This window comes from Dromiciops gliroides, chromosome 4 (assembly GCF_019393635.1).
Source record: "Dromiciops gliroides isolate mDroGli1 chromosome 4, mDroGli1.pri, whole genome shotgun sequence".
NCBI lineage: Eukaryota > Metazoa > Chordata > Mammalia > Microbiotheria > Microbiotheriidae > Dromiciops > Dromiciops gliroides.
In genome coordinates, this window is record NC_057864.1 from 289,497,879 (window position 1) to 289,518,061 (window position 20,183).

The following is a 20,183-nucleotide window of genomic DNA, read 5'->3' on the forward strand; positions in this document are numbered from 1 at the left end:
TTTTACTGTCACAAAAAACCCAAATAAGGAAGTCAAGAAATATTTATTAAGCACTAAATATGAGCACCATGCTAAGCACTGGAGAAATAAAGAAATAAAAAAGTAATCACTTCCCTCAAGAAATTTATAACCTAATGAGGGAGACAACATGCAAAAAAACTATGTACAAACAAGATATACACAGGATGAATGGAGATAATCAACAGAGGTCAGACACTAGCGTTAAGGGAGACTTGGAAAGGCTTCTTACAAAAGGATTTTAGCTGAATCTCAAAGTAAGAAATGGAAGCTACAATGCAGAAATAAAGAGGAAGAGAATTCCAAGTCTAGGGGACAGGCAGTGAAAATGCAGTTAGAAGATAGGAGAATTGTGTGAGAGGAACACAAGTAGGAAGGGCATTACTGCCCTTAAGAGAGTAAGAAATTGAATCACAAAACTGCAACATGTCCACTCAAAAGTTAGTTACAGTGTGAAGATGAAAACCTAGGACTTCTGATTTCTAGTACCATGGCTTTTTTGTGTTTTTAATCTATGCCTTCCTTTCTCCCATCTATAAACCATTTTATTCTGTGAAAAATAAATTAATCATCCACATATATATCAAATGGCAAACTGTTTTGTTTGGAATAAAACTGACTTATCTAAACACCTAAAGAAACAAGAAACACTGATAGCTTTGTTTAAAATCTTTAGTAACAAAAAAAAATTTAAAAATTTTAAAATAAAATAAAATCTTTAATAACATATCAGGATATTTGAATGATTAAAAATAACAAAATTATTCTGCTAGTCTGCTATTTTACAAAAATTTCTAATCGTTTTTGCTGAGAGAAAGCTATATTGAAAGAATATCCTAAGTTTGTCTTTTGTAAGAAACTGTCTCCTTTTTAAACGAGAGACAAGGACAAAAGTTAAGTGCTATAAACAATTTTATTTAAGTTCCAGAAAAAAAAAATTTTAAGTCATTGACTTTCTCTTGTAATGTGAAGTGGAGAAATGTTTACTCTTGAAATTTTCTCCTGTAAAATGACCAAGGAAGTACTGCATAGTTTACATATAAACTAGCTGAATTCAAATTTACCTGTAAGAAAAAGCCTCAAGTGACAAAGGATATGAATATGAATGTACAACAGTTACATTTCAAAAGAACATTCAGGGTGATAGCTACACAGATTATATTGTAAACTATAATAGCTTTAAGTATGCCAAGGAAATGACCCTCATGAGTCAAGATTAAAAACTGTGACTCCTACTTTAGGTTGTTGCTTCCTTTATGAACTGACATTTCTAGAAGTTAAGCACAACAGGAGGCAGCACCAAAACCAGACCAAAATAAAACATTTACACAAAGAATAAAAGAGAACAGGATGAGAGCAACAAATGCACAAACAGAAATGGATTGAAGGAGGACACAAATTTTGTAACCCAGAAGTTTTAGAATAAAGAAGGAAAATATAACAGTGTAACTTACAAACAGTGATATGGTGGCTATCCTGGATGGCGAAAACATTTTATTATAAAAGACACTGCAGATCTTTTACATTTTTCTTCAGTTAGTTGTTCCGTAGATGCCCTAAGGTTGATTTAACTTAGCTGGTCTCTTCTAGCCCTAAATCTAAAATCCTATGAGATAACAGTCATAAAACATGAAAAAATGCTAAAATTATAATGATCAAAACTCTTTGCTCAAGCTTAGCTTAAAGATTTTCTTTTTCGTTAATAGCATGATTATTTAGTATTCCTTACTATTTAATGTTTCCAGGGTGACATGAAAAGACAAATTTCATGAAAGTGTACAAATAATGATTTTAATAAAACAGGATAAGTTTTAGGAGTCAGGAGACAAATCAGTGACACTTACTGTGTATGTGATAGCTGCCAGCATTCCAATCAGGGTCAGAGAACTGATGGAGAATGACAAGGCAGCTAAACCATCTGCAATTAGGGGGAAAAAAATGGTAAAAATTTACATAAGATACAAATATTTACTTATGATTCTTCAGTAATGTTTTTATATAATTTATAAAGGATCAAATAAATATGTAAACTAGTTGATACTATTAACTTACCAAGAAGATGCAAAGATAAATATTTGATCAGAAAACCTAATATTTACAAATTCTTTTGTAAAAGCCATTTTTAATCTACCTTTTACAGACTGGAAAATCCTGGTAGAAAGGAATTTATCTTTTATCACAACTCCCCCAGCCCCACCTTGAGCTAGCTCCAAAATACCTTCCATATGACTGGTGCTAAGTAAAATATTGAATTTAAACAAATTAACATCCTGACTGATGCTTATAGAATTGAAAAGGGAAGTGAGACAATTAGACATACATAAGGAAAGTGTCCCCCTGCTCTCCACACCTTACACTAGTGTTCCTCTTAATGACAAAATTATATGTAGAGGTGCTAAATCAAAAGGCAAAACAGATAATCTTTGTATCATTTCTCCCATTTCCTCCATAAACATTTCTGCAGTTTGAGTACTGTTATTTTGCAAATTATTTCAAATATCTATCAAAATAAGAAACAGCACTCTGGAAAGAACAGTGGACTTGGAGTCCAAGGATCTGAATTAAAATCCTGGCTGCCTCTTACCTTAGGTGAGTCACTTACTTCCCTGGGCCTTAGTTTCCCCATCTATAAAATGAGTTGGTAAAGATTACTTCTAAGGTCCCTTCCAGCTCCAAAACTATATGAGGAAGCTAGGGATTAGTTTTGGTTTTGAAGGTTTTTCATACATACTCCAACTGTAAAAGGACAAAATTATTTTCTGAGGAATACATCTCATTATTTTGAAAAGAAAAAAGTAACCAATAGAGAAAGATTACCTGATATATAGAGCTTTATTTCAGAAATAACCTCAAGAACCTATTCTTTCCAAGAATCAAGGGATATATTTTTTTATTTGTGTGTGTGTGTGTGTGTGTGTGTGAGGCAATTGGGGTTAAGTGACTTGCCCAGGTCACACAGCTAGTAAGTGTTGAGTGTCTGAGGCCGGATTTGAACTCAGGTCCTCCTGAATCCAGGGACAGTGCTCTATCCACTGTGCCACCTAGCTGCCCCAGGGATATTTATTTTTTAAAACTCTGCATAATTGTATAAATGTGATACAAAAAAACTAAACTACTTGCAAATTAATATGCTGGAGGATTTGAAGAATTATGTATTTAAACCTTTTGTTTTTAAGGGGCATCATGCCACAGTAGAGAGAGAGGCAACCTCAAAGTCAGAAAGACTTGAGTTCAAGTATTGCCTCTGACACATACTATGTGAATCCAGGCAAGTTACTTAACACTGTGTGATCCTGGGCAAGTGACTTAACTCTGTTTGGTTCAGTTCCTTGTCTGCAAAATAAACTGAAGAAGGAATACCAAACTATTCCAGTATCTTTGCCAAGGGTGGGGCGGGGAACCCAAACAACCCAAATGGGGTCAGTAAGAGTCAAACATGACTGAAATGACCAGGGGGGAAAAAACTGAACATGAGGATCCTTGGGGATCACATACTGACTAAGAAAATCACCTTAATATTTATGTAAGTTTTGTTGAATTTTTATTTTGTTACATGTTTTCCAACTACATTTTAATCTAGTTTGTCTGTTCCATGAAGATATGACAGGTAATTTCTTCCATATTCCTCTAATTTATTTCTGGTATTACACTTTATGTCTAAATCATGTCCCCATATAGAGTTTGTTTGGTATGCAACGTGAGATGCTGTTCTAACCTAGTTTCTGCCAGACTGCTCTCCAGTTTTCAAAACAGGTTTTGTCAAATAGTAAGTTCTTGCTCAAATAGCTAGTCTTTGAATTTATTAAGATTATTTAAGATTATCAAGGCATACTCCCAGGTGTTATCTGATCTGATTCCTTCTATGACTCTTAATGATGATAGGTATCACAGAGGATACATGTATTACCTTCCAATATGTGAATGTAATCATTTATCCTTATTTAGTCCTTTATAATTATTCATTTATTTACCTGTTTAACTTACTCATTCCTCTTATATTTTAAAGTTTCTACATAGCTGTGCAATACTGATCTTTACAACATCAGACTTTCCTTTCATCATCAGACACATCCACAGCTGAGGCTCTGGCCCAGCCACTTCATTAGTACTGGAGGCACTTGTAGTTGTCCTCCACTCTTCCCCAGTAGTGTTCTTGGACACTTTATGACCTGAGGGGTTCATCTTTCAATGTCATCTCTTTTAGCATTTCAGTCCATGGGGTTTTCTTGGCACAGTTACTGGAGTCTTGGTTTGCCACTTCCTTTTCCAGGGGATCACCCTTTGTCAGAACACTCCACTATGACTTTTAGGTCTTGGGTAAGCCTCCATGGCATAGCTCATAGTTTCATTGAGTTACACAAGCCCCTCCACCATGACAAGGCAATGATTGAGAAAGGGGGGGGTGGGGTGTAAAATTAAATTAAAGCTCAGTCTTTCACAGGAACCTGCAATGTAAGATCTATGAACCAAGGTAAGTTGAATGTCAAAGAGTAGATGGAAAGATTAAAAATACACACCTTGGATGTCAGTGAACTTAAATGGATGGAAATAGGTGAATTTAATCCAAGTGATCGCTACAAATACTACTGTGGGCAAAATCCCTTAGAATAAACGGAGTAGCCTCCAGTCAATAAAATGGTAAGAACAGTAGGATTGTCAAAAATGACAGAATGATATCTATTCAAATCCAAAGCAAACCATTCAACATAACAGCAATACAAATCTATGCTCTAACCATTGATGCTGAAGATGCCAAAGGTGATCAGTTCTAGGAAGACCTATGACATCTTCTAGAAATAACACCCAAAACTTGTCATATTCATCACTGGGGACTGGAATGCAAAAGTAGGAAATCAAAAGATAATTGGAGTAACAGTGAAGTTTGGTCTTGGAATACAAAATGACACAGGGCAGAGACTAACAGAATTTTGTCAAGATAATTCATTAGTCATAGCAAACATTCTTTTTCAACAACCCAAAAGGTGGTTGGATCTACCTATGGATCTCACCAGATGGTCAATAGAGAAATCAGACTGATTACAAACTTTGTAGCCAAAGGTGGAAAAGCTCTATATAATCGGTTAAAACAGGACCTATATATTTGTGTGTATATAAAGTTATAATTTATTACTCTTGCTAATGCTGTTCCTTAGAATACTTACGACTAGTTCCAAGTTCTTCAAACAGGAATTTCACTTTTTCCCACTCCGTAGAATTTTTGTTAGGGACGCTCAAAGGAACAAAAGCACTATAAACAAATTTTAAAAACCATAATGTATTTAAATATATAAGACTTAATTACAATAATTATTAATAAAGATATTACTAATGGTTATTTCCACCAGAATTAGATCCAAGTGCCCCACATGCAAAAAAAAAAAATCAGTCAATAGAATAGGAGAGGGAAGAAAAAATTCCTCCAATAAACTTCATTATAAAAAATTAACATACTGTCAAAACTTTTCTTCTGCTTCAATTTATTTTACATTTATGTCAATTTATACTCTTTTAACATTTCACACTCTTTTATATAAGCTATTTCTCATACATTAAAATAGATTTTCAATATTGGAATTATATGAACTGCCTAAGTATAAAGCAGTAAGTGGTATAAATGGATTTCATCCATTTATAGGATAGTCCCTCAATTCATACTGAAGCATTCTTGTCTATACTGAAAGTGCATAGGAAACAACAAATCACAATGCTTCAGTTAAGATTAGGGGAAAAAAGGTGATAGTTGAGCTTCATTACTGCTAAGCAGATCCAACAAATCTTCCTGCCCCTTGCAGTTATTCATTCTCCACAGCAATTGTATTAAGATTTCTCTTTGCTCAACTCCAACCCTCCCTCTAATGCTCCCGTTCACCACAGACACAAGAAACTTGGCTTCTACCATCCTAAAAGCATTTTACAATGCTTATCATGTTATGCCTGTGAATGATATGGGGAGATAAGGGTTGAATGATAAAACAATTCACTGTATTTGTACCTATTTGAATAACCAGATCCAGAAAAAACATCAGTAATTATAAAGTTGCTTTTTAAAAATACACTATATGTCAAATTTAATCTTTAAAATTATTTTTACTTAAGCTGAAGGCAGGATAGAGTATCCAGTAGAATGTCATTGGTCCTGTCCTATTCAACACTTTTAATCAATGACTTGAAAACTTACATACCCTTTTGTAAAATTTATAGATGGTATAAAACTTGATGAAATAGGTAAAACCATGGATAACCAAGTCCAAATCCAAAAATATCCCAGCAGGTTAGAATGATGTGCCATTATAAATGAAATTTAATAAGATTAAATAGAATGATGTGCCACATAAATGAAATTTAGTAAGATTAAATGTGAAGGATGCTGATTTCTGATTTAGAAGCCTATGTGTAAAAAGAGGACTCTTTTCTCTTTGATCTAAGGACTACAATGTGTTTGAGAGTAATGTAGGCTTCATGATGGTCAAACAAAAATATGTGCATTACCAGTAGGGAAGAGACCCCCCAGGTGAAATCATTTCCTGCACATAATGGAGGTTAGGAAAATGTTGGCAAATTAATGGGAAATGAAAAGAATTGTATTTTTGATCCCCCCCCCCCTCTCCCCGGCAAATCAGGCTTCCCAGGCTCTCAAGCTATCTGATTTTGTTGTTGTTGTTTACAAGGTGGGGTGGGGTAGTAAATATATATCTTTTCAGCCTTTATTTTTATATCACAATTATTTCTGGGTATCTCATTCCTTTCTCTCCCATGTGAGCCTTCCCCTCCTGACTCTCCTCTACCCCCACACAAAAAAGTTAAGCAAAACCAATGAACAGAGAGCACCTATGAAAACGTATGCAACATTTCACACATAGACTGACTCCACCCCAAATTCCTACTGCTCCTCTCCTCTAGAAATAAGATCAGTCATTACACAACATTCAATTTTATGAACTTTCATTTCTATCACAGTAGATACTGTGAATATTGAGTATTTCACTCTCAAGAAGTCAATCAACAAGCAGCACAACAAGATCTATTCTGTGCATCTTTCAGTTACATGTGAAACGGTAAAGATGTGATCCATTGTTAAAAATTTCACTTGTGAAAGCCTTCCTCTTCTTCCCTAATAGTCTCCTCAAAGATATCCTTAATTCACGAACATGTTTTTTAATTATTAATGCTCCCTATTACTTCTGACACTTTCCCCACACCTCAAATATGTTTCCATCCTTCAAATATTTCAAGTATTCAAGTACATCAATATATCAAAACCCTGACCATCATACAGTCTCCAGTATAAATTTTTTTTTGTATACACTAAATCACATATGGCTCCTTTTTCTATCTTTGTTCTCTTTAGTGTCATTTCTCATTCTACTATATGCACATTTGGGATTGTAATGTCAGGGTTCAAGTTGGTAGTCCCACTGCTGTTGATGGAGAAAACAACTGTTAATGTGGTTTTTGCAAATCTCTTGCATTTTTTCTTTTGTCTCCTTTTATTTTCATCCTTGAATACCCTTGCAATGACCCTGCTTAGATTAATAGGGCCTGGCCTTTAGTTCAGGGACCACCAAGAGGCAGTAAAGGTCTAGAGATAAATTTAAGAGGTCTGTGAACTTGAATGAGAAAAAAAGTTTTTATTTCATTTTATTTGGTTTTCTTTGTAAATGTATTTATTTTATTTTATGCATTATAAAACATTATTCTGAAAAGTGGTCCGTAGACTTAAGACTGACAAAAGGGTCTGTGACAAAAAAAAAATTATTAAGAACCCTGGCTTAGATAGCTTGCCAAGCTTTCTTTAAACTGGCTTTACGACACTGATCACACAATCATCCATCATCCCACTTAAGATTTTATCAACAACTTTATATTCTAACCAAGTATAACCTTTGGCATGCATCTTCTCTCCATTTAGCAAAGTCAGATGTTTGCTGATAAAGGTATTGGGCTATTTTGGTCTCCTTGTGGAAATTAATTTACTGTGTGTAAACAACATATTTTGAGCCTATCTTCCTCCTTCTTCCAGAAGCATGCTTTCCCATATTTCCCTCATGCTCATCTTTGCCCACTCTTGCACTAAAGTCACCAAGCTTTCATATGCATAATAACTCATTTTATCAAGTTCTTTGTAGACTTCTCTACATGAGCCTTAATATCTGCTGTTGCCATGCAAATTGCAATTATTCTCATGTGGTCTTTTTGCAAATATTTGTCATGAGTACGGCCAATAACTGGCCAAACATCCTTATGAAGTAATGATTCTTACAACCCATTTTAGCTACACCTTTTCCTTGATTCTCCAAGTACTACCTGAAGCCATTCTTCTACTTAGCTGCAACTTCCTTCTGGTTTCAATTATAGCAAAAATGTCAAGATTTATACAATTCAGCTTCCCTCTTGGTGATAATTTATTTTCAATTTTTGTTATCTTCAAATTGAATGTGGTAACATTTTCTGACCTTGATCCAAAATTCTGTATTATATCACACACACACAACATTCGTGTATGTGTATGTATGTATGCATGTATGTATGTATGTGTATATATATATATATATATATATATATATATAAAAATATAGCTTTATTTTTCAGGTACATGATTATCTCCTATGTAGAAAAATCATTCTGCCTTTCAGATTTCAGTAAAATCTCACTGAAGTTGATAGCACTGATCATGAAAAAAGCCACAACACGTATTGGAATTATTAACTAAGCTAAGAGCTAACATTTACAAGCACTTTAAAGTTTCCTAAATAAGCTACTTTCCTTTTAAGTTGGGCAGTGCACAATACATTTTGTAAACCTTAAAGCACTATACACAATGAGCTGTCATATTTATTTTATAAATGAAAAAAACAGACTTGGAGAAGTTAAATGTGGTAACAGACATAGTATCAGAAATAAGATTCAAGCCTAGATCTCAAGTTTAGTGCTATCCTCAAAGTTCTCCTTAGCAACCAGCTTCTTTTGTTGTCCATTTGATTTAGGCAGAAAAAAAGGGGAAATGGACAAGAAGAAAAGGTATTAGGAATCTTTCTATTTTCACAGATAAAGGAAAGAGTATAGACAAGTTAAAATACCTGAAAAGTCTGTTAAATGAATGGACTAAACAGATTTTATCAAATCCTATATTTGTCCTTATCAGGCCTACTAATGACTGGATTATTATTGAAAATTTTAGTATATAATATTAATATTAAAGTATGCTCATCCTAGCCTAGTACATTTGCAAAAGGTTCCAGTTCCCATTGCCAATCTTGATATAAATTCTTACAAAATAAAATTCCTTAGGATCACTCTGAATTATCCTGAAAATTTCCAAGTAGAGTGGGTTACCTGGGACTAAGACTCTGCAACTTTAGTTACTGGTTTCAGAAACAATATTAAAATAACCAAGAAACATATTATTTAAATAACTAAATATTTTTTAAAAAGAAATTGAGCAACCCATAAACTCTTTTTTTTTTTTTTAGTGAGGCAATTGGGTTTAAGTGATTTGCCCAGGGTCACACAGCTAGTAAGTATTAAGTGTCTGAGGCCAGATTTGAACTCAGGTACTCCTGAATGCAGGGCCGGTGCTCTATCCACTGCACCACCTAGCTGCCCCAACCCATAAACTCTTAAAAGGAAAAAATATCCCAGTGCATATAGGCTTATACATAATTTCTATCAAACAGTCAAAGAAAAATTAATTCTAAAATTATATAAACTATTGGGGAAAAATAGGAAACTAAGATATACTACTAAACTCTTTCTAAGATGCAATTATAATAATGATACTTAAACCAAGGAAAGATAAATCAGAGAAAGAAAACTATAAGAGGGTTAACACATCCCTCATGAACATTGACACAAAATAACTCAAAAAAAAAAAAAACTAGGAAAAAGGCCATAAAAACATTATACACTAAGATCAAGATGTATTTATAACAGTAATACAGGGTTGTTTCATTATATGGAAACAAAAGGAATTTTGAAAAATTCACATGATTATATCAATAGATGTCAAAAAGCACCTTTGAAAAATCATAAGCAAAGAGTAGAGTGGATTAGAGAAGATAAAATATTTATATAAAAGTTAAATGTTTTTTGCAGACAAGTGCAGGGAAATAAAATTAAGGAGGGGAGAATTTTTGCAGAAAATTTCTCTGATAAAGGTCTTATTGACAAAATACATAAGAAAATTATTCAATTTTTGAGAATAAGGACCATTCCCCATTCACAATGGTCAAAGAATAGAAGTGGTTTTTAAAAGAAAATAATCCAAGTTAAGAATAACCTAAAAAAAAAATGCTCCATGGGCAGCTAGGTGGTACAGTGGATAAAGCACCGACCCTGGATTCAGGAGCTGAGGTCAAATTGTAATGATTTGAATGACGCCACCTGCTAGAGACTTACTGTAGAAAAGCTCCACCATGACGTGAAGGTCTCTGAGGGCAAGACCACGTGTCTTTTCTTTGGCGTCAGGAAGTGATGTTTGCTTGTGGGAGGAAGAAGGGGGAGCCTGGCCCTCTGACTCACTCTTTCCTCAGGACTCCAGTGGAAAAGGGAGCGAGAAATGCATTCTCTCTTTAATAGATAAATGAATCTAGGCCATTCTTTTTCTCTTCACCAAATTCTTATTCTCCTTAATAAATGCTTAAAAGTCTAACTCTTGCTAAAGCTTTTAGTTTATTGGCAACTACTCATTAGATATTTTATACAGACTAGCTAGAATTTTAGCCTTAACAGATGGCTGACCACGAAGAGGAAAGCTGAACCCCAGTCTTCTGATCTTCCAGTTGGGTAAGAAATTTCCCCTACCCTGTCCCTTTAAACTGCTAAGTATTGGCTGTTTTTTCCCTTTAAATTTTCAAATGGGTTTTTTCAACTCCCTAAATACCCTATTTCTGATTTTACTCTGTTTGACCAGACAAATGGGGGATAAGATCATGTTAATGCTTTGTTTTTGTGGATTTTCTCTTTTAATTTTTGTTAGAAGAGCCAGAAAGGTGCTCACACAAGGGAATGTAGATACACTCCATGCCTTTTCAAAGAAACCTCTGACTCCTGCAGTTTTTTCAAATTCTAATGCTAAGAGATTCTCTAATTTAGCATGCCTGGAGGCTCCGACCCAGCCTAATCCCCTAGCTGTGGGGGAAGGGAAAACCAGGCCTGAGTTCAAAATCAAGTCTGATTCAAATTGCCCTGGTCCCACCCCTTCTCTCCAAACCCCACCTTCTACCCCTCCCTTGGGATGGCCGCTCTGACAGTCACATGACTGCCCTCACTAGGCTTCCAATCATTATAATTTTGCCAGGCCCATGTAGGCTCAGCGAGTGGTGAAGTGAGGTTCCAGAGCCATGGCAATGGCTACAACCAGTGGGTGGAGCACCATGTGGTTTGCAGAGCCCCAGGCCAGTGAACACCTGAGGCATAAAAACCTCAAATAACAATTCTTTACAAAAATCCAGTCTCAGACACTTGACACTTACTAGCTGTGTAACCCTGGGCAAGTCACTTAACCCTCATTGCTCCACCCTGCAAAAAATTTCTTTAAAAAAAAGTGCTCCAAATCTCTAGAGAAATTAAAATTAAAGCAACTCTATGGTTCCAATAATACCCATCAGAATAACAAAGCTGACAAAAAGGAAAATGATAAATGATGGAGAAGTTGTGGAAAAACAGGTACAATAAGACAATATGAATCTATTCAGCAATTCTAGAAAGCAATTTGGAATTATAATTAAAAAAAAAGAAGTTACTAAACTGTGCACGTCTTCTGACCTAGTAATACCATTATTGGACCTTTTTTCCTAGAAAAAGAAGGATCCATATGTACAAAATTACTTATGCAGCTCTTTTTGTAGTGGCAAGGAACTAGACTAAAGAGATGCCTATCAATTGAAGAATGACTAAACAATTATGATATATAAATATAATGGAATATTATTGTTTATAAACATTATGAAAATGTTTCAGAGAAAACTAGGAAGTCTTGTATGAGCTGGTGCAGAGTGATATTAGAACAATTTTAAAAAATAAAAATAATATTAAAAAAAAACTAGTCTGAAAGACTAAGAATTCTTATCATTGCAATAATCAACCACACTTCCAAGGGAATTTCTGATGAAGGGTGCTACCTGCCTTCTGACAGAAGTAGACTCAAGGTGAGGAATAATACAGCTATTTTTTTTAACACAAGTGTAGATATTTGTTTTGCTTAACTATGTATAGCTGTCATAACGGTTTTATTTTTTCTTTTCTTTTTTTCAACTGGGGGAGGTATAAAGGAGAGAAAAATGTTGACAAAAATTTTTTTAAAGAAATTGCTACCAAAATAACTATAGAATGTAAAAAATGGAGTCTATCTACTAAAGTACATAGGGATCATATGAATACAACAAATATTATGGAAATAAAGATTGATCTAAGTCATTGGAAATATCAGATACTCATAGGTAGACCATGTCATTTTTTATGTCAATAATGCCTAAATTACTTCACTAAACCAGAGATATATCAAAGTACCAAAGAATTACTTTAAAGAGCTAGAAAAATAATAAAACTCTTCTAGAGCCACAAAAGGTCAAGAATCTTAAACGAAATAGTAAAAAAGAGTGGGAAGGAATTACCCATCTTCAAGCATTCTACAAGGCAGTAATCATTAAAATGATTGGTACTAATTAAAAATTGAGGTTGATCAATAGAACAGATTAGCTACAAAACACACAGAAGCAAAAGAATGCAGTAGTGTAGTACAGGCCACACTTTGAACTTCCACTACAATCCTGAAGTTTCAGCATGCCCCAGGTGTTCATCCTGAAGCCTCACTCAAACCCAGGAATCTACATGTTGGAAGTACGCCCCCTGCTGTGGCTGTTCCTCTGATTGGATGGCTCCTTCTGAAACCTCTATTCAAGAAGGTTGCCCAGGCCAATCATGTCTCAGTCCCAAGGCAGGGGCAGAATTTTGTTCTACTTGTATTTGTATTCTCAGAACAATGTTTGGCACAAAGTAAGCACTTAATGCCAGTTGACTGACTGATACAGTGTTTGATAATCCCAAAGACCTTTACTCTTGGGATAAAGATTCACTTTTTAAAAATTGCTAGGAAAATGCAAAGCAATCTGGCAGGAACTAGACAAATCAAAATTTCACACTATATACTGAGACAAGCTTCAAATAGATTAAGGCAACAGCGTAAACCAAAGAAGCAAGTAAGAAAACATCTATGGAGAACCAATATCGAGATCCAAGCTAGTGCTGAGGTAGATAAAATACATATGCAATATACATGTATACATATACCCATATATATATGTAATATTATTGAAAATATCAGTATAGTTTATAATTTCAGTATTATCTGTCCACTAAATCCCTCTGAATACTATTAGTTATATCAACTGAGTGGGAGGAATGCCTTTGTGTCTTAAAATCCCAGACCAGACTGGCAGCATATGAGGTTCAAGGCAGATATTGGAAAGATATGTAGTGTCACACAGAAAAATGAGCTGGATTTGAGTCCTATTTAATATCATCCTTGAGCCCTCGTCATATTAACTGTTCTCACTCTCCAAAAGGAAATGACTTAGCTCAATCCTACATATCCATATTAAAGGTATGATAGGAACATTTTGGTTTAGCGGTCACCTGAGCATATATAAAGGACAAAGTAAGGGTGTGAGGGGGAGGGGAAGTAGGGTAGGACCTGGATCTATTATTTCATTGTTATAGGGGAGAAAATTCCCTTTACTAATTCAAGGCTGCAACCTTTTCTGCAACTTAAATTTTCAGTTTCCTAGATCACTAAGAAGTTAAAGGAATTGACCCAGGGACACACAGCTAAATATATGTGAGAGGTGGAATTTGAAAACAGATCTTCCTAGCTACAAGATAGACTCTCTAACCACAATATCATACTGTCTCTCAAATAAAACATAACATTTCATTTCTGAAAAATATCTATGTAGTTTCAATTGAATTCCAAGTTCCCAATAGGAATAGAAATTGAATATAAAAACTAGAAAAGGACTATTTGCATATTTTCCTCTTTACATAGGTAGGACCTTAGGGGCTATTCTAGAAAGCACCTAGAATCCATTAGTTCTAAACAAAATTTGCAATATTTTAAACTATATTACAAATGGAAATACTAAGAATTTTTCCTTTATTTTGTGCCAATCACTTATATTTTCATATCTATTTGTTTTCTACTATGATAAGCACCTGCCAAGAAGGGAGTGATCATCAACATTTTGGATTTCTTTTTGTACTGTGCACAGAATATTGACTAATATAGCTCAACCTATATAAATGAACTTAGTGCTTTACTAATAGATATCTTCATTTTGAAGGATCTGTCAGAAGAATGTTCAACAATGGAGTAAAATGGATTAACCAAAGCTGCTCTTGCACTAATTTAATAAATTGTTTAATCCACTGAGCAGAACTTTTTGGCAGATTTGAAATTAACGAAAAAGTAATACCAGAGAAAATATGTGTGACAAAAGTTAACTATCCCAAACTGCTACTGTCAGACAAATGAAAGACATGGTTTAAAAAGATCAATGAATTAACATTTATTGGGCATTTAATGTACCAGACCTTATAGGGAATAAAAGGAAATAACCTGTCCTTAAAAGAAAGGTGTTTACCATCTACTAAGACTGACCATAAAAGACAACACTTAAGATAACACCACAAAATTATGAAATAAGAGTTAGAATAGCTCTCAAATATATATCTAGTCCAAAATAACAAATGAACCCTTCTACATCTCTAATTAGTTGGGTACCCAGCCTATTGTTGAATACCTCCAATGAGAAACTATGTGTTGAATTATTAAAGACTATTGAAGGTCTGGGTTCATTGAGGCTCTGCTACTTACTGTGTGATCTTGGGCAAGTCATTTAACCTATCTGGACCTCAATGACCCAAAGTTCAGTATCCTCAATTTTAAAATAAGGGGTAGATTAAATTACTTACAAGTCTATGATGATGGCTGGGTACTCACTACATCATGAGATAGCGTTTCTGAATAGCTGTAGTTGAACAAGAAGGACCTTCTTACGCTGAGCATAAATCTGCCTCTCTAATAGCAGAGTATTACAGATTTGACACTGCATGCCCTTAAGTTACACGGATGTGAAATATGAGGCCCACAGAGACAAAGTAACCTGCCCAAGGTCACATGGGGAACTAAGAAGCACAACTGAGATTCCCTACAAAGGGAACAGCACCTGAAGTCAAAGAAGACCTGGGTTCATATCCCACCCTGGACAAGATACTTCCCAGGAACCTCATCTATAAAATTATGGTTGTTGACCTCAATGGCCTTCCTGTTCATAAAGCTCCTTCAAGTTAATGACGTCTACAATCCTGACTTCTAATTTCCTACATTCCTTTTGGTTCTGAATTCCCTGATCTGTAGCTAATTTGACTACTGTAACAGCCTCTTATATAGTGGTGGTCTGCAGAAATCACAGATGATACATCTTGATCAAAGTTATTAATAAAAGATTGAAAAGCACAGGGTCAACAAGGCAAGAGCAGTGCTGCTTGCTAATACTCTTGCAGATTGACAATGATCAATTCTTCACATCACTTGCCCAGCTATACATCTACCTTACTGTATCATTATCCTGTCTACTCATGGCAATCTTACTATATCAACAGCATTACCCTAGCTCATAGACCATTAACTTATCAAAAAAGGAAATTATGTTTGTCTGGAATAACATTTAATGGACCCATGACTGGGAAAGTCACTTAATTTCCTTCAAAGTTTCTAATCTGTAAAATGTGTGTATGCGTGTAGTTTTCTTTGGGGGTAAAAGGGGGAAATCACTGGACTAGATGGCCTCTGAGGTCCCTTTCACAACTTCCTAATGATTAAGTGCTTAAAAATATTCATTTAGTAATAACTTCTAAAGCAGATGTCATCAAGCCTCTGGTTTGAAGAACCCCCTTCTTTCACTTTCAGAAATATGGAAAATAACTGCCCATCTCCATAATTCTTCAAAGATAATGGAAAGCAGTCTAGCAAACACATCAGGAAAGGTCTTCAAGGAAAAAAGAAATGTAATTTGTTTGAGTAAGATGAAAAAGCATTTGAAGCAGTTAGGTCTTCAATTACTAGCACTTCATGTATCTTAGGTTTCATTCTTTTCTGTCTACAGATCATTTTCCTTAAGTAAGGAGACTGAAACAAAAATTGAAATTAGATAGTTCTAGTCTCTATCCTTTCTATCTTCTGTTAACACAGTCTCTTTATAGCAAGTACTCAGCTTCCTCTTCACCTTATTGTTTTCTCAGTCTAAATGTAGCTTTTAAAATTCTCCTTGTGAACATCAGTACTTTACTCATGTCTTTATTTTCTTCTGGGCTTTATCAACATAGTTTTATTTATTGGTCTTATACTCTAACATTTAAATATGTCCTTTTAATAAATCTGAGCTCTATATATAGCACATTATATTTTTTCGATGCCTCCTCCTTTTCCTGGGCAACATAATAAATTTATGATAGTAAAAATTCAATTCTTGGGATCCTCCCCTAAGTAGTCCTTTCTCTCTCTCTCTCTCTCTCAGAGTCTAGTGCTATAGGATCATGTCAATATCTATAAACTTTGAGATCTATAGGAGAGGTACTATAGTACCTCTGGAAACTGGAAGTAACAAAACCTTGGACATAAGTCCCAACTGTAGCATTATCAAAAACCAGTCTCTCTTTACTTACAGACAAGTAAACTGAAGGTATTGTTATATGCCAAAAACAATGCAAAGGAAGACAACAGTGTCAAGAGCATCTTTACATTAGGAAGTGACCTTAACTATGAGTGATTTAGGTTGGATATCTAGAAGTACTTTCCAGCTGCAACAGTCTGATTCTATACTTCCATTAAGGAAAAACAATAAGGCATACATGTATATCAAGTATCAGGAATTTAGAGGACAAGGATCCTGGTTGGAAGCATATCATCCGAGTGTCTACTACTGTGTGCATAGTGCTAAATGCTAGGAATAGAAAGACAAAAATACAATAATCTCTACCCTCAAAAAGCTTGCATTCTACTACTGGGAGGATACAACAGATAAACAAGTAGGTAAATGTAAGCTAATTTTAAGGAGGGGAAGGGAGTGAAGAAGTAAAGACTTCACAGAAGAAGTTCCACTTGAGATGAACCTTAAAGGAACATGGGGAATCCACTAAGTAGTAAAGTACATTCTAGAGAGGATTGGAGTTGAAATGGAGAAAGTGGGTACTATTCACACTTAGAGACAGGGACAGAGTGTAGCATCTGGCTGGAATATAAAATGCAGAAGGGAGAATCATGTAAGATAAGACTTAAAGTGAAGTAGGTTGAAGTAGACAATGAAAGGCTTTAAATGAAAAGCTGAGGTTACTGAATTTTATTCTGGAGGCAACAAGAAGATGGGAAGTCTTTGGATATGAGAGTGATATGGTCATACCTTGGGAAGATTATTTTGATATCTATGTTCAAGACAGATTGTATAAAAGAAAACAAACCAAGAAACCATTTAGGGGACAATAGTGAAGGCAATAATAGGTGATGAGGGCCTAATGTGGTTGTATGGAAAAAGAGGTGGATTCAAGAGGTTCTGGGTCGGGTAAAATGAACAGATTTGCTAATTCACTGAATGTGTATGAAAACCTGGGTGGCTTTAAGGATGGTTACAACCTTGACATAAATAAGTTTGGAAGACAGGTAGACAGTTAAAAAGGGAAAAGATGATTAATTCTGTTTTAAGTAAGATATTGATGGGACACCCAGGTAGAGATGTTCAATAGACAACTGAGAATGCAGCTGGAGTTCAGGAAGGAGCAGAAAGTCACATGAATAGAGATAATAACGGAATCTATGGAGCACATTTATATCAACAGGGAAAGAAATGCAATATGAGAAGGGAGCCCAGGACAGAGCTTTGAGGAACATTAACATGTAACGGGTGGAAATCAAATGATTAACCAAAAAAGGACACTGAAAAGGAATGGTAAGATGGGTACAAAGAGAACTGGAAGAGAGACACCCAGGGGTACAAACCAGTCAGAAGATTCATGGAGTTCAGTGAGGGTGGGGACCAAGAAAAGGTCACAGGATTGAACAATTAAGAGATAAGTGGTAACCTTGAAGAAAGCAGCTTCAGTAGAATAATGGAGGTCGGAAAGCAGATTTCAAGAGGGTAGAAAATAAGTGGGAAGTAAAGTGGTGGCAATAAGTATAAAGAACTCTAGGACTCTGACTCTAAAAAGTAAGAAAGATAGAACAGGATAGCAAAAGGGAATGGAAGGATCAAGAAAGGTTTTGTAATAATAGAGAAGATATGAACATGTTTGTACACAGCAGGGAAAGACAAAGTGAAATACAGATTGATATGAAAGTCACAAGGCAAGGTCAAAAAGTAAAAGCTTCTGAAAGCAAAAGGACAGGATGTAGCGCACAAGAAGAAGGGCTGTATGTGACACAAAAGGTTAATTCTTTGCAAAAACCTGGAGCAAAGGAAAAAAAGAATTAGTAAAGTGAGGAAATGTAGACAGCAAAAGGAGACAAGTCCTTCTAGGTGGAAGATGGGGGGGATGGAGGGAGAAATGGAGGAAGAGGGAGGGAGAGGGAGAGGGGGAGAGAGAGAGAGAGAAAGCGAGCGAGCACACATGCTCTTCAGGGAATAGAAAGGTTAAAGAGTTGCTTTTTGTGGGTTTGTTTTTTTTTTTTTGGTTAAGATTGAGAGAAACTGGGGCAGCTAGGTGGTGCAGTGGATAGAGCACCGGCGCCCTGGAGTCAGGAGTACCTGAGTTCAAATCCGGTCTCAGACACTTAACACTTACTAGCTGTGTGACCCTGGGCAAGTCACTTAACCCCAATTGCCTCACTAAAAAAAAAAAAAAAGATTGAGAGAAACTTTGGATATACTTATGGGCAGCAAGTTAGCAGTCAGTAGAAAGGGAGGAATTAAAAATGAAAGAAAATAAGAATGATCGATGGGACAAGTTCCTGAAGGAGGAGAGAGAAGCTGAGCTCAAGAACACAAGTAAAAGTGTTCTGCCTTGGCATAGGAGGAAAAGCACAATGATAATGATGTAGGAGGCCAAAAGGGTTAATAGAAAAATCTAAGACCCAAGCTCTAGTACAGATATTAGCTCTAAAAGGGAGTCAGATCCCAGTTAATGGATAACTTATGTTAGGTTCTAATACCCATAGTGATCAACATCCACAACAGACCAGAACAGGTCAGGTGAAAATAACAATAAAGGAAAAAGACAACCTATAGAAATTCTAATGAAAAATGATTATATTTTGAAACTAGCCATGGGAATCAAGAAAGAGACATGTGCAGAAAAGGCCAAATTTGTCCCCAGATTCACTTTATGACGCGTAAACCCCCAAAACACACCTCCACTAAAAAAGGTACCCACCTTGGGGGTTGGCTTAGGACCCTAGGAACTCCAAAGTAGGATAAGCCCTCCCTTGTAACACCCCTAGGTGGAGATTATTATAATGAGACTGATAATCAATTTATCCATACTATAAATATAACTGTCTTTCCTTTCCTTATTGGAGAGATACCTTTCCAATATTCTGGTTCTCTCCCTGTGATCACTCATAGCATTGCAATGAAACGGGAAACTGAGTCACTGAGTCTTGTAATTCTTTTGGGACAACTCAATTTGACCCCAAATTTTAGCCCACATCATTTTGTGCCCCCTGTAACTTCAAGTCCCAGACTCAAACTCTTTTCCCTTTTTTTGAAAGCAGTAGGGTGAGATCTCATTAAGGTAAGTTTGGGATCTGCCTTTAACTCGTGCACCCAGGTTTTTGGCTCATTTGGGAGTCTGGCCGGCACACCAAAGCAAGCGGGGGTATTTCTCATTGATCCGGGATCAAGCAATTTACCCTGAGGGATTTCTTTTTTTTCCTGAAAAGGGAAGAAAGGAATTGCCCTGTTGGCAAGACCCAGCAGTGTGGGGGACGCAGGTGTGGTGTCGGTAACCTCCAGGAGGTTACAGATGGGTCACGAGGCTAGCATCCCTAATGACTCCCCATTGGGGTATATCTTGAAAAATTGGGGCAAGTCTGTTTGCACTGACCTGGAAAAGAAAATGGGTGGTGTTTTATTCCAATACTGTCTGACCACAGCAACCCCCTCATTCAGCTCTTGGGTTCC

At 35.7% G+C, this 20,183-nt stretch overlaps 1 protein-coding gene across 1 annotated transcript in view; it reads right to left on the reverse strand.

The window, feature by feature from the left end:
* Positions 1-20,183, reverse strand: part of LMBRD1 (LMBR1 domain containing 1) — a 198,061-nt gene that overhangs the window by 124,977 nt on the left and 52,901 nt on the right. The window contains 2 exon segments of the mRNA XM_043963134.1: positions 1,863-1,936; positions 5,181-5,266. Of these exon segments, the coding sequence (XP_043819069.1) occupies positions 1,863-1,936; positions 5,181-5,266 (160 nt within the window).